Raw genomic sequence first — 14,349 nt, 5'->3', positions numbered from 1 at the left:
AAGCTGTACTCCCTCAGCCAGTAAAGCGAGATGAGTGCCGCAACCCCAGAGTCGTCTGCGACTGGACCTAACGGTCAGGGGTCCCTTTACCTTTACATTCCATTGTAGTGATTAGTAGGGTAGGAAGGGATGTCCTGGTAGACAACCATCGAGTTGGGTCGTTGCATCTGGACACATGTAACGCACATATCCCTGACACAATAAAGTGGAGACCTCTGGGTTTTGCGTCAGTCTCTGTTAGGCCTCTGAGTATATATAAACTTGAATTCAGGGCTTGTTTTCCCCATGGTAATGGAACAGGCTTAACAGGACTCAAACATTAGGTTTAATTTAGGGTAGAATTGGCAACAATTACTTCTACAAAGTGAATGAAGATCCAACGCTGGTTACCAAACCGGAACGCTTTACCCGGAGAGTGCTTTGAGACCAAAAAAATGAAAAGCACCACAAGCAGAAATCTTACTGCACACACAAGACACAGTTCAACGCTACTTTATTGACACTCATGAATTAGAGAAATATAAAATGGTGTGTTTTTAAAAATGGCTCTCCTCTACTTTCAGGGCTGAGTCCCACTTAGGAAAGGTTCCATATTTTGTCTTAGGTTTGGTTCCTCTGTCAGTGGAACCAGAGCGGCATCATGCATGTATGTAGATAATCGTAGGCTGGAATTCTCCATGGACAAAGACAACAGGCATATAAAAGTTATGACGCTGGAAGATGAGCCCCTCAGGTCAGAAGGCATCCACATGCTACTGAGGAAGAGCGGAGGACAAGTACAAGTAGATTCAGAGCTGATGAAGTGGCTGGGCCAAAGCCGAAAGGATATGCCTGGAAGCAATTCTTGTGTTAAAGGAGCATGCTGGCTTAGAAGTCAGTTCCATTGGAACCAGCGGGGTTTTCACATAAATGGGTTTGAAGACAGGAAAGGCAGTTCAATTTGTAGGGCTAGAAGGGGAATAAGAACACAAGGTGTAGGGAAGGAGGGCAGTGAGCCCAGGACATGGTGTAGGAACATGGACAGCTACTAGGCCATAAAAAGGGATGGGGTGGGACTTAGGGGTCCAAGGATAGCCAATACAGATGGGCAGGGAACCTGTAGCCCTCCAGATGTTGATGAACTGCAGCTGCCATTGTCTCTCTCTGCTGGCTCCCCTGCCTGAGGCTGATGGGAATGGGGAGTGCAGCAACATCTGGAGGATTCCTCATTGCTGGACAATAGGGACACAGTGTGTGTGTGGGGGGGGAACCTGCAATGTCAAAGCCAAAGAGCTTCAAGCGCTGGGGGTGGGGGTGGGATTCTTGTCTGCAGCCTGGATTCTTTGCTTGGGAGATGCTTCTCTGCTGACTTGTGCTGAAGGCCCCACAAAGCCTGTGGTCCATGCATGGAGCCTCTGTGAGGGGGCAGGATCAGAGCTCATGGTCCTGTGGTCTGATGGGGAGATCTGTGGGGGAAAAACAGGTTTGGTCGGGAAATCTGGGCTTCTGATGACACCTGCAACAAGCTGTAACCTGGCATCCTATCCTTCCCCCTCAGCGTCTGGTTCTGTGCTCATAATCCCATATGTGAATTGAAAACCAGGCGGTGACGAGATGTATGGAAAGCAACCCTCAACCTCCCTCCCCCAGCTGTGAGAGCAGCAGGGTGGTTAAAGGGTGCTCTATGGGGGAAGTAACTATGACTTCTTCCCTAGGTCCTTCTCTACCATCCCCTCTCTGCCTTCCAAATGAACAGCACGCTTATCTGAGCAAAAATATATGGAAATTGTGTGCGAATTAGAATCAGGACTGCCTGTACTCTGTACAAACAAATATTTGACATTATGTTGGAAAAGGGGGCCTCATATACAGATTTTGGGAATTCCCTTGGAAATACAGTTATGTTGAGGGTCTGGCCAAACCAGGGGTCTCTAACAGATTTCTCAAATGAGAATGGATGCTCACTAAATACCCAACGCTGTATGATCTGCCTGCAAACAAATCAGGATTAATGCTCAATCAGCAGGTCATTTGGTGTTATGATGTCATCTCTGTTTTATATACATTATAACATGAAATAATAATATAAAACTTTGCAAAAATAAAATGAAAATAAATAGAAGCACCCCCTGCTTCCTGCCTAAGAAAAGCTTAGTCCTCTGCGCCTTGGACTACAACTCCCATCAATCCTTAGTCAGCAGGTTGGGGAAGAGACTGCAAGAGAGAGAGCAGGAAATGGGGACTTACTGCAGGGCTGGTGATTTCAGGGTTCTGGGGGCGGCTCCGGCGGGGGGCGCAGGTGATAACGGAAGGCCGCATCTGAAAGATCAGGGAAAGAGGTGTTTTGAGCTGGAGATGAGGAAGGACAAGGCGAAGGTGGAAGGAGCGCTTAGCCAGGACTTACCTGCTGCAACTGGGAGACAGTGGGGGCTGGATCCAGGAGGGGCTTCCTCAGGGGACATTTATATGGGCAGGATGGGTGAAGCGCTCGAGAGTCTCTGCAAGGCTCAGGTCTGGATGTGGTGACACAGGGAACAGCAATCGGGATCTGTGCAGCAGGAGGAACCCTCTGTTCCAGGGAGCTGAAGAGAGAGATAGAGAGAGTTGCCTATACAGTACAGCAGAGGTTTCCAACCTTTCTGACTCCGTGGCTCCCTAACCAACTACATTCTTCCTGCAGCACCCCTGTAGGGCTCAGGAGCCCAGTTAGGTCACCCCTTGTCTACAGAACTGGCAGCCCCTCGCCCTTTTTCAAACACCCTCCCTTGTGGAGTGTTCCCTCAGCCTCCTCTCCTCTCCCCTCTCCTTCGGAGTCCTCTGGACAACTGCTGGTGCCACTCCTGGTTTCTGAGCTCCCCCCCCCCCAGAGAGGTGCCTCCTCACACTGTTCCCCAGGGGCCGGGGAAGCACCCCCTGGCCAGCCCCAGAGCACCCTTCGCCTGGGGAGCTTGTAGCCAAGGCTGCCGCAAGAAACAGCTGTGCAAGCCTTTGGGAGGCAGAGACAAGAGAGGGCATCAGAGGGGAGGAAAGAGGGGCAGAGGCCAGGGTTGTCCGCTACACCCCGGACCATCATTCAAGGCACCTCAGGGTGCCATGGCAACCACTTCAGTATACAAATGCAGGGGTGGAGGAAGGGGGGGTGGGGGTGGAGCACCCCAGGTGTCTTTGCTGAGGAGGATGACATTTGGCCCGCAACTCCCAAGCCTACCCTGAGCCGTCAGGGGAAGCGGGAGCGGTGCCGCTTTGCTGGTGGCGTTCCCCCACTTCCCCCTTCGTTTTGACAGCTTGGGGGAGGCTTGGGAGTTGTGGGTGAGCGGCACACTGAATGACTGCCATCAGTGGGTTGCTCTGCCCCTGGCTGCAGGGCGGGTGCACTGCTCTGGGCTCCCAAGTGGCCATCCCGCACCTGGGAGGGCACCCTCCGCACCCTCAGGAGCGCCCCCTGCCCTGGGCAGCCCGGCCAAATGCTCCTGCATTGAGCCACAGCCTGTTTGAGGGCCAATTGCCATGCTGTGAACTGCTCTGAGATCTATGGATGAAAGATAGTATCTACATTTGATTGATTGATTGATTAATTAATTAACTAATTAATAATAATAATAATCTAGAGAGTCTCTCTTTGGACTCTGGGGTCTTAGCCTCACATCACAGGAAACAGCAGTGAAGAAGTGGCTGCTCTAAATTTAACGTTGTGCACCCACCAAAAACCCCACCTCTCGCTTCAGGGATTAGGGACGGAGTGTCTTGTTTCTTCCTTAAAGTCTTGCACTTTCTCACTTTCCCTGTGGAAGTTAAGCCCCGCCTGCAATGTGGAAGGGGGCATGCCTGACCCCACACTAGATCTCTGCCACTTGGATGCCAGGCTAAGCAGTGGCCCTGTGTCAGAACTTGCCCGTCAGGAGGTGGCTATATGAAGCTCTCTGGGAGACTTTGGACCAGTCCCTGTTTCTCAGCCTGATCACAATAAACTGGGAGGAGAGCAGAAACTCATGTCCTCTGTTAGTCTTCATGCTCTGGCAGAGGAGAAGGTGGCATCTAGAGAGATGAGACTTAACTACAGCTTTATACCCAGACAGAACTATGGCTTGTATTCATCCCCACCCCCAGTTTTTTTTTAAATATAAGCACAACCTATACAATTAATATAAAATAGTCTATACAGCTTATTCATTCTACACTCGGACTGAAGCTGAGAAATTAATGACTTGCCCAAGGCTCTTCCATCCCAGTTAAAATGCACCTGGTCCCCAAGGATCTGGGACCTTTTCAAATAGGAAACCATCATTTCCAGACAATTTGCATGCCTATAAATATGTGCACCTTTAGGCTTAACTACAGAAAATATAATTAATGCCTAATTTACAAATGAAATTTAGTCTTCTACTCTGAATACATTTTATAAAGTTGTGTGTTTGTACATTTGTATGCCACTGTTCCTCCAAGAAGCGCACTGTGGCGAACATGATTATCCTCCTGCCCATTTAATCTTCACCCAGAGCCGTCCTTCCCCTTGGGTTTAATGGTGTGTTGCACCAGGGCACTGGGACGCTCGGGGGCGCCCCAGCAAGTGGGGGAGCCGCGCGGCTTCGCCCAGCTGGGGCACGGAAGGGGCGCCTAAGGCTGGCCCTGCACCCTCCTCCAGTCCTGCGCAGTGGCAGGGAAGGGCTGGAGAAGCGCTTCGGCGACCAATTGCGGCGCCCGTCGGTCATTGCACCCGCCTCCTGGGCGCGCACACCAAGGGGCGGAGGGAGGCTGATCAATGCGCGCCCGGCTCGCCGCCGCCGCCGATTGCTGCCTCCTCCTCTTCCAGCCTCCGAGCCTCGTCGGGGAGGCTCCGCCGGCCAGGATGGCTCTGCCGCTGCACCCTTCCGCGCCTGCTCTCCTGCTGCTGCTGCTGCCGCTGCCCGAGACGCTGCTGGGCGCCAACCGCACCCAGGCGAAGAGCCGCCCGCCTGTTGGTGCTCGGCTGGAGCGTGCGTGCCGCTAATTTATGAATGAAGGGGGGTCGCGAGGCGCAGCTGGCCAATCACAGAGTCGCGCTAGCCACGCGCGCTGGAACCTGCTCCCTTTCAGCGGGGGAGTCCGAGGAAGGGCGTCCTGCAAAGGCTTCAGCCTCCCCTTTGCTGACTCCTCAGACCCCGAAGGGGCGGCTCACAAGAGCGCCCTGCTCTGCCCACCTCAGCATCCGAGACGGCGGGGGGGGGGTGCGGAAGGTGTCTTGCGCCATCCCCAGCAGGCTTGTTCAGGTGTTCTGACGGCCCTGTCTTCACAACTACTTTGTGAGGTAGGTTAGGCTGAGAGATTGTGACGGGCCTGAGGTTGACTAGTTCGTGAGCTTCATGGCTGAGTGAGGATTTGAACCATGGTCTCTAACCACTGAAGAGTGGAAATATAATAATAATAATAATAATAATAATAATAATAATAATAATAATAATAATAATAATATAATGTTGTTCAGTGGCACCTAAGAGACCAACTAAGTTTGTTCTTGGTATAAGCTTTCATGTGCATGCACACTTCGTCAGAAAGCTCCCCCTTCCTCCAAGTGCCTCAAGACAGTGTACATGGCTTCTACAGAGTACAGTGTCCATTTTATCCTCGCAACAATCCTGTAAGGTAGACTAGTCTGAAACTAGGATGGGCCCAAGGTCACCCAGTGAGCTTCATGGCTGAGTGAGAATGTGAATCCTGGTCCCTCAAGTCCTAGTCCAGCACTCTAACCACTGTTCTGCACTGCCTCTCTCAGATTTATCAGTGCATTGGTGATTCTAACGCATGCCAGCAACTGCATAGCTCTAAAAGCAGATGTTAGAGCAAATTAATTCAGAATAAAAACATGTTTTGCAAAAGTAGTGGAAGATGGACTAAGTGAGGGCAAATCATGAACTCTGGACTCAAGGCTGATTTTCCCCATCTATGAAATGGGAATAACAGTGACCAACTCCACAAGAGTATTATTAGGAGAAATTGGATAAAACATGGTAAAGTACTTGGTCAATGAACTGAGAGAGCTGTCTTCATAATAATAATAAATCAAATCCTGTATGTACGCTTTTACACACATTTTGCTTCCTGCGATGTCTTCTAACAGCGTCCCCACCACACCTAGCTCCACCAGGGCTGCAGACACTATTTTCTAGGCCCGGTTCAGAGCTTTAGCTGTTCAACCACCAACCTGGAAGTGGCAAGAAATCTGTTTGTGACTTGGGCAGCACCCAGCACAGAGCGCCCAGAATGCACACACAAAACCCTGCCGTGTGACAGATGCTTCTGGGCTGTGCATTGTGGGTTCACTCTTCTTGCACAACGGGGAGCTGGTGGGATTAGAGGAAGTGGATGTTACACAGGACATTCCAGTGCGAGCCATAGCTCAGAGGCATAGCACCTGTTTTGTGTGCAAAGGCCCCTAGTTCAGTCCCCAGCATCTCCAGGTAGGGCTGGGAGAGAATAATAGAATCACGGAGTTGGGAGATACCCCAAGGGTCATCTAGTCCAACCCTCTGCAAGGCAGGAATCTCAACTAGATCATCATACAAGAAAAGTGTCACCCAACCTCTGCTTAGAAACCTCCAAGAGTCCACCACCTCCTGAGGGAGACTGTTTCACTGTCCAACAGCTCTTAATGTTAGAAAGTTCTTTCTGGTGTTAAGTCAGAATCTCCTGTCTTACAACTTGAACCTATTGTTTCTGCTCCTACCCTGGCAAAACCAGCAGTTTTCTATTGAGAACCATTTGCTCTAATCACTGGTAAAATGTGAGTTTTCCTGGAGGAAGTGCCAGGGCAAAAAACCAAACCCTATTGGGCAGGGAACTTTAAAGAGCAAAGCTTGGAGAGTGTGACGCAACCGGATGTCTGAACCCTATAAATCAGCAAGCCTCCGTTCTTCAAGTCTTGTGTCACCCTTGGAAAGAGCACCATGAACATCATGGTGAGGGTCACAATGAAACACCTTACAGGGCTGTTTTAAGGGTTGCCAGAGGCTGGAGCCCAAACATTTCAATACAGTAGTTGCATTAAAAATGCTGAGCCTCCCCCCTCTTATGCTACAGCGCCCCCTGGTGGTCCTCAAGGTCACTCACGCTGCCACAGGCCCGCAGGTTGATCGCTTGACTTTCGACGCCCTCTGCCCATGCAAGCTTCGTTCGGGGCTTCTCACATCCACACTGGGCTTGCGTTTGATCGCATAGACGGGCAGCCGATGGGCTGGGAAGCGGGGGAACCTCGGCTCGTTCTCAAAAGATGATTGACCTGGAAAGAGAGCGCCAATGAAACGTCTTGCAGTGCAACTTGACAGCAGGATGGACAGAGGCACGTTTAGGTGGGGGTGCCGTCAGGGTCGGCTCACCCATGAGGCAAGGCAAGGCAACTGCCTCAGGCAGCAAGATCCCCGGAGGCAGTGGATCCCGATGTAGATCTTTATCCCCCTGTTGCTCCTGGTGTTGAGCTTCACTCCTCCCTCCTTTCCTGGTGAAAAGGGGCACCATTTTGTGGTTCACCTCAGGTACCAAAATGTCTGGGGCTGACCCTGGGTGCTGTGGTTTGGGACTGGGAACGAGAGCAAAAATGGACCTGGCACTGGCAGCAAGCAAGTTCTGCAAATGTGGGTTTCCCATTATGCAACGGAGACTGGAGGCCCTTGAGACTGGTAGGGCAGAAGGCATGGAGACCCAGAGAAGGTGGAGCCCAGGAGAAGCAGAGCCAACTCAGCCCTCTTTTATCCCCATCTTCCTCCCTGCTGACTTCTATAATGGCAACACGGAGCCTAAGGAGGGGGAAGCAGGCAGGCAGGCAGGCAGGCAAGCAAGCAAGCAGGGTCGTGGCCTGGCCTGGGCTGTGTGGAAGTGAGAAGGGCAGGCAGATGGAGGTTGTTGGGACAGTGATGATGCATTTGTCCTAAAGGCCTAGCCTCTGCTGCAGTTATGGAGGGTGATGCCATTTGGAAACCATTGAGTTGGGCGCTAAATTGTTGCCTTAAAAAAAAAAAAGACCAGCTTCCTTCCTTTACCAACCTGGAGCGCTCCAAATATTTTTGACTCCAGTTCCCATCAGCCCCAGCAAGCATGGTGTTATAAGAATTTTGAGGTCATATATATATAATAATTGTTCATAAAACATGTACATGAATGTACAGAAACATGTCTGAAGCAGCACAGGAAAACAGGCCTGACTGACACCATTTTGACTCTCTCTGACCAGGTGTTCCTCTGCAAGGAAGAAGTGGGGTGGGGGGAACCTTCTCATTGTCTCAGGAATTAAAGTGATAATCCCTGGCATCCTGATACCTGGGTGCCAGACAAAAGTGTGTGATTAACTTGGCTGGGAAACAGGGAAATGTAAATATCTCTCTCTTTTGTTGATTAGGTTTTGGGGGCAGGGGGCAGGGTCCAGGATGCTCAGATTACTGCCACCAGACCTCCCCTTTCATGATGTACCTATGATGAATCTAGGGAGAGGGGTCTTGGGCTACACCCCTTCTGTGACATATGGATGATGCTTCTGGGGGGTGGGCTGAAACCAATTTCAAATTTCTTTTTAAGGGCAAGACACCTTTGTTTGGGGTTCCTTCCTTGTTCTCCTGCGTGAGAGGAAGGACCCTGTTGCAACAGCGAAAATAAAGGCTTTGCTTCTCAAACTTCTCTGGTTGGCCTCTGTTATATTCTCCAACCGATGGAGAACCCAATAAGGGAATAAGGGCAGATTTTTGCCCATATCAATGGCCAATGGTCAGGAATGATATTTTTGCCTTATAGTGGGGCTTGTTAAAATGATTTGCCTTATAGCGGGGCTTCTTAAAAGAGTGCTCGGCATGAGACAGTTGTCAGTTTTTAAGGCGGAACCCCCTTCTAGAGCAAAGAATGCTATTGCACTCCAGCTTCCATCAGCTCCCACAAGTATGGCCAACAGTCAGGGGAAATCGGAGTCCAGCAGCAGTGCAATCCTACCCTTGTCGTCTCAGCAGTAATCCCCATTGAGTTCAATGAGACTTACTCCCAGGTAAACAGGTTTAGGATTGGAGGGCTGGATACATCTTGTTTCAAGTGCTTGTGCAATTACATGCATGAGCATGAATACTAAGGCGCTGCTTCACATACTGCACTGGAGGAAGTCAATTTTGTACTGTTGATAACATCCTGTGTAATTGCTATATCCGTAACCAAAAGGACAAACACCACCTGGGCTTTTGTCCAGAAGAGGCTCTTGCAGAACAAATGAAGGCTTTGTGGCTCTGGCGGGGATCCTTATTATGAAAAGCAGCCATGTTATAAGTGTGTCTCTGTTTTCTTGAGTGTGCGCCTGCCATGATTCCACAGGAGCACAGAAAAGGCACAGAACATGGCACTGGGCACCACATCCAACTTTTGGAGAATCTCTGCTTTCATCTAAAAAGAAGCTGTGAGCAACACATTGGGAAATGCCAGCGAAGTGGCTGACCTTGATTTCCTGTGGTTAGAAGTGGTGCCTGACATAGCTTTTGGCTCCTCCCCATGACTAGAAATTATGCAGGAAGGGAAACACTGAAGAATAAATTTGCTAAATGAGAGTCTATAAAAAGAGCACAAGCAACAGGCATCAGCATTCATTTTTTAAAATGTAGGATTCGGATTGTCTGGATGCAGATTTTTATTTTATTGTTTAGTGCAGAGGTCACAGAGCCATTGCTCTCTACATGGTGTGGACTGAATGGTAGCAACTGTCCAGGATCTAACGCAAGAGGGTCCTTCTAATCTTGCTACCAGGAATCCTTTAATCAGAGATGGCTGGAATGAAAGCTCTGGACTTCATTCATGTTTCCGTTCTGCTTCTCTCCAAGTCTGAAGATAAAGGGAATACAGTGGAACCTCGGTTTATGCCTACCTCCGTTTACGAAAACCTCTGTTTACAAACTCCGTGGACCCGGAAGTGTTTTCATCCAGGTTCCGCGGTGTCAGATGTGCAGACGCGATCTGCACAGTGCGTGCATGCGTGCACACAAGTGCTCTATTGGCGCTTTGCACATGTGCAGAAGCGTTTGCAAACCGAGGTACCACTGTAGTATAAAAATATTCCTGTGCTGGGACACAGGTGGCGCTGTGGGTTAAACCACAGAGCCTAGGGCTTGCCGATCAGAAGGTCAGTGGTTCGAATCCCCACGACGGGGTGAGCTCCCGTTGCTCAGTCCCTGCTCCTGCCCACCTAGCAGTTCGAAAGCACGTCAAAGTGCAAGTAGATAAATAGGTACCACTCCGGTGGGAAGGTAAACGGTGTTTCCGTGCGCTGGTCTGGTTCGCCAGAAGCAGCTTAGTCATGCTGGCCACATGACCTGGGAGCTGTATGCCAGCTCCCTCGGCCAATAAAGCAAGATGAGCGCCACAACCCCAGAGTTGTCCATGACTGGACCTAATGGTCAGGGGTCCCTTTACCTTTACCTTTAGTCCTGTGTTGACTTTGTAGCCATGAAGATTTCAGAGACAAAAGGGGAAGATACTCAGGTGTCAACAAATTCCACAAAATCACTGCCTTTCCAAGTTCTGTTTTCAGCTGCTTTCCCCCTGAGGTGCAGACTTTTAACTTTTTTAAAAACTCCCAAACTGACTTTGTCTGGCACCTGTCCCAACCAGTCAGGGATTATTATTATTACTTATTAAATTTATATACCGCCCTATACCCAGCGGTCTCAGGGCGGTTCACAGAATATAAGCTTTACCACCCCACCCCACCAGTCACACAGGGAACGTGATCCTCACTTCTCTTAGGCTTCCAGAGAATGCCACATGGCCAATCTGACTTAGCAATGCACTGATACAGTCTCCTGCTTGGCCACAGACCCTCTCCAAAAGACCAGGGGAGTTTTGAGGAGCAGCACTTCTCCACCCCACCCCCACCCCATGTGGGGCAGCCTCCTGTTTGCCATGATAACTAGAGCAGCTTTCTGGGCTGCTTGTGAGGATCAATTGCTCTGAATGAGTCTGTTGAGAACTGCAACATTCTAAGTCTTAGGGCAGATGCAGAAAAAGGACTTGTTACAGCCCTCCTAGGACTGAACTGCCTCAGGGTGCAGATCCCATTCTGAATGCCCCTCATTCAAAAAAGAAAATAAGAAATTAAAAATCCTATACCCATAAAAATGAACCCAATTGGGAAAAGAGCCTAGCTGAGCCATGCTAGGTATCTATGTGCAGGCAGACTTGGCTTTCATTCATTCATTGATTCATCCATTTATTTAAAACAGGGATGAGGGATGGGGAAGCTGTAGCCCCCCCTCCCTGCCAGCGTGACTGAAGGTCAGGGGATAATGGGAGCTGTATTCCAATGGCATCTGGAGGGCCACAGTTTCCCCATCCCTGATTTTTTTTTAAATTAAATACCTGGTATCCCTTTTAAGGCAAAGCATTCAAATACATATGCAGTTCCCTCCATCTGCGTTCTATGTGCAGTTCTAGGTAGGCAATGCCACTTGCCTTTTCTGAGTGCATAAGTCTGGACCTCAAAGAAAATGTCTGGACTGAATGCTCCTGCCTTTTTTCGAAGTGGGTGGAACAATGGCATTGACTAATGGTTCCTGTTCAGACAGGTACTGGTGTGGCACCCAACACCACTTCAGGAAGCAATGTGCCTCTAGACCTGCGTTCATATGTTGTGGGATTAGTTAATTAGCAGTGCACCTTGTCCCATATTCATGCCAGTTCTCGCTTGTTTCAGAGCGCTTGCCCAGATTTATGGTGGGGAAAGCTATTGGGGATGAGAGCCAACTTCACATCATAATATGCGTGAAACTGAGGACAATACTGAGGACAATCCTGCCTGGATCTGCCAAAGTGAGTTCAAGTCCATGAAAGCTACTGATGCAATACATAAATAGGTCTCAATGTGCCAAGAGGCCCTTTGTTGACCCGGCCCCTTCAGCTATACTGAGCCCCACTTTTCCTGCTCTAGGCAGGTAAGACAGAACACTTCCCCCACCCAAAGGGGATTCTAACACCCCTTATTTTTGTGGGCTGCAGTCAAGATGAGCTCATGGTGTGCTACCATGATCACTGTAAAAGACAGAAGTCTCTGCCACAGAGAGCATACAATCCAAATTCCAACCGTGAAGACAACAGCGGGGAAAGGAGGATAGACATAGACAAGGGTAATGTATGCAAATCTAAAAGGAACCACCAGGTGGTGGGGATAAACTGTCAGCCTATAAATCTATAAAACAAATAAAAATAAAAGTATGCATATTGAAAAATCAGAAGGAGGTTAATATGTGAATGAAATATTGCAAGCAGATTCAAATTAAAAATGGAAAATTTTCTCCCCCCCCAATATACTTCCACTCTAATTGCACCTCTAAGGGTGAATCGGTGGGGTGTGTGGAGCAAGGCAGTGTTAGAGCCCTGGCAGTGGCTGGCCCTGTGAAGGGGGCCACTGAGGAGAATCTAAGTGGGGACACCTGGGAGAGCAGAGATGGTGTTGCCTCTCCCAGGCCAAGCACAGCTGGAGCCTGCAATTGCTTTTCATGCCCTCAGGATAGGGCTGATAAGTACAGCATTAGCCTCAGCAGGGAGCCAGTTAAAGGGGATGTGCTTGTTTTAACTGCTACATCCCACTGCCTCTGAGGCTGCAAAAGGGAGCAGGGGAAGTTGCACACAAACTGCATTGAAGCAAGAGGCAAGGCATGGATGGGTTTGTGGGACTCACCTTCCAAGATGTAGACCTTGAATCCACTGCTGATGCCTGTGGTGTAGTGAAGATCAGCCAAGGCCATCTCTGCTAGGAGGTCCTCACAGGAGAGTTGCAGCTTGTTCAGGAGAAATTCACTGCAGAAATCAGGGCCACCCTGAATCTAAATGTTTATGGTAATCTGCTCAAGCTGTGGGTATTTCAAGATCTTTCCCTACTCCAGCAAAGGGAGGCTCTGAATGCGCCCCCTTTTCTCCCCAGGGCTGAAGGGGACCACCAGTTCTCTGGACCCAACAGATTGTTCTTCGAAGAGTGCGACTTTCCTGCACCACCCACAGCATCCCTTCTTGAACTTTTGGATTTCTACATCGCAGAGGCAGAGAGGTGGGGCTAGAATTGGCCAGTTCCAACAGGCCTGACACCCTCCTCTCCCCTCTCTTGTTAGCCCCCTCAGGGCAAGTGTGCGTGTGTCTATGCACTATGTCACACCCTTGTGGGGAGGGGGAAGAGAGTGCAGTGCCCCCCAAGAGGCAGGTGTGCAGCAGATGGCAAAGGGGGGGGGTGGGATATTCCAAGGAGACGATTTGTACAGAGCTTCCATTGACAAATGCTGGAAGAGCAAGGAAGCACTTGGTGGGGGATCAGGAGGTTGAGCATAAATTTGGGGAGAGTCTGATCTGCTAATATCAGTGTCTGTGGAGGTGTTACAGTTTGCATTTTATACTTTCTTTTCTGCTTTGTACATCGTACGCCGGCTCCCTCGGCCAATAACGCGAGATGAGCGCCGCAATCCCAGAGTCGGTCACGACTGGACCTAATGGTCAGGGGTCCCTTTACCTTTACATCATACAGTTGCTCAAAGCAAGCAATTTACTACAGAAATATGGCTCACACTTTGAAAAGCCTATATCAGTTTTCATTTCTAATTTGGTATTAGTTGATCAGTCAAATACATAAAAGGACAAATGGCAGGGAAGGGTCTCAGAGGTCCATCCTATGAATGCGTGAAGAATGGGGAGTGGGCATGGGCGTAGCCAGGATTTTTTGGGGGGGGCAGGCCTTTTTTTAGGGGGGGAGGCAGAACCTTAGCTATGTATTTTTATTGATTTTTATTGATGGGGGCAGCTGCCCCTCCCTGCCCCCCTTGGCTACGCCCATGGGAGAGGGTATGGCATCGAAGCCTGGGAGAAATGTTTGAGATGTGTGCTGCTGAGAATGTAGAGGGGATCAGAGCAGGGAGGAGGCCCGAGGATTGTGTCAAATCAAAATTCAATACCCCCCACCCCTGTAATCTGCTCTGAGATAAGGCATGTGCTATGTGTCCCACACCCACCACATAGGAGGTGATGGGAATGTATGCCATGAGGTGGAGGCAGGGTTGAATTCTGGGTGGAAATCTGGGGTGCTGCTGCACTGGGGGAATAGAGGTGGGTGTGACAGAAAGAGAAGAGTTTGGAGGAGAGAATAGAAGTTGGCTTACGCTCTGTGGGAAGCTTGCGGGGTATCTGTATTTTGGAAACTGAATTTTTTTACTGTACTGCAGAATGTTCAAGCGGCTTCACTTGCATTATCTGGTCGCATCCTTCCTAACAACCCTGTAAGGCAGGACACTGGACCCATACAGCAGCTGGAGGACAGAGGCTGAGAGGGAGCAGCTTCCCCGAGGCCAAGTGAATGCATGGTAGCAGGCAGGTTCCAAGCAGGGGGAGGGAGCTCCCTGT

General features: G+C 49.8%; 1 protein-coding gene across 1 annotated transcript; it reads right to left on the bottom strand.

Moving 5' to 3' along the window:
• Positions 1 to 476: 476 nt before the first annotated feature.
• Positions 477 to 12,947, bottom strand: LOC118075478 (uncharacterized). The gene is made up of 5 exons (XM_035097487.3): positions 12,647 to 12,947; positions 7,063 to 7,231; positions 2,384 to 2,561; positions 2,227 to 2,298; positions 477 to 1,445 (listed from the first exon to the last, which is right to left on the bottom strand). Exons 1-5 carry the CDS (start codon positions 12,711 to 12,713, stop codon positions 1,275 to 1,277), a joined length of 657 nt encoding a protein of 218 aa, XP_034953378.1. The 5' UTR covers positions 12,714 to 12,947; the 3' UTR covers positions 477 to 1,274.
• Between the last annotated feature and the right edge of the window lie 1,402 nt (positions 12,948 to 14,349).

Source organism: Zootoca vivipara, chromosome 15 (genome assembly GCF_965207765.1).
Source record: "Zootoca vivipara chromosome 15, rZooViv2.hap1.1, whole genome shotgun sequence".
NCBI lineage: Eukaryota > Metazoa > Chordata > Lepidosauria > Squamata > Lacertidae > Zootoca > Zootoca vivipara.
The sequence above is the reverse complement of the archived record's forward strand: the minus strand, read 5'-3'. Positions and strand labels throughout refer to the sequence as shown.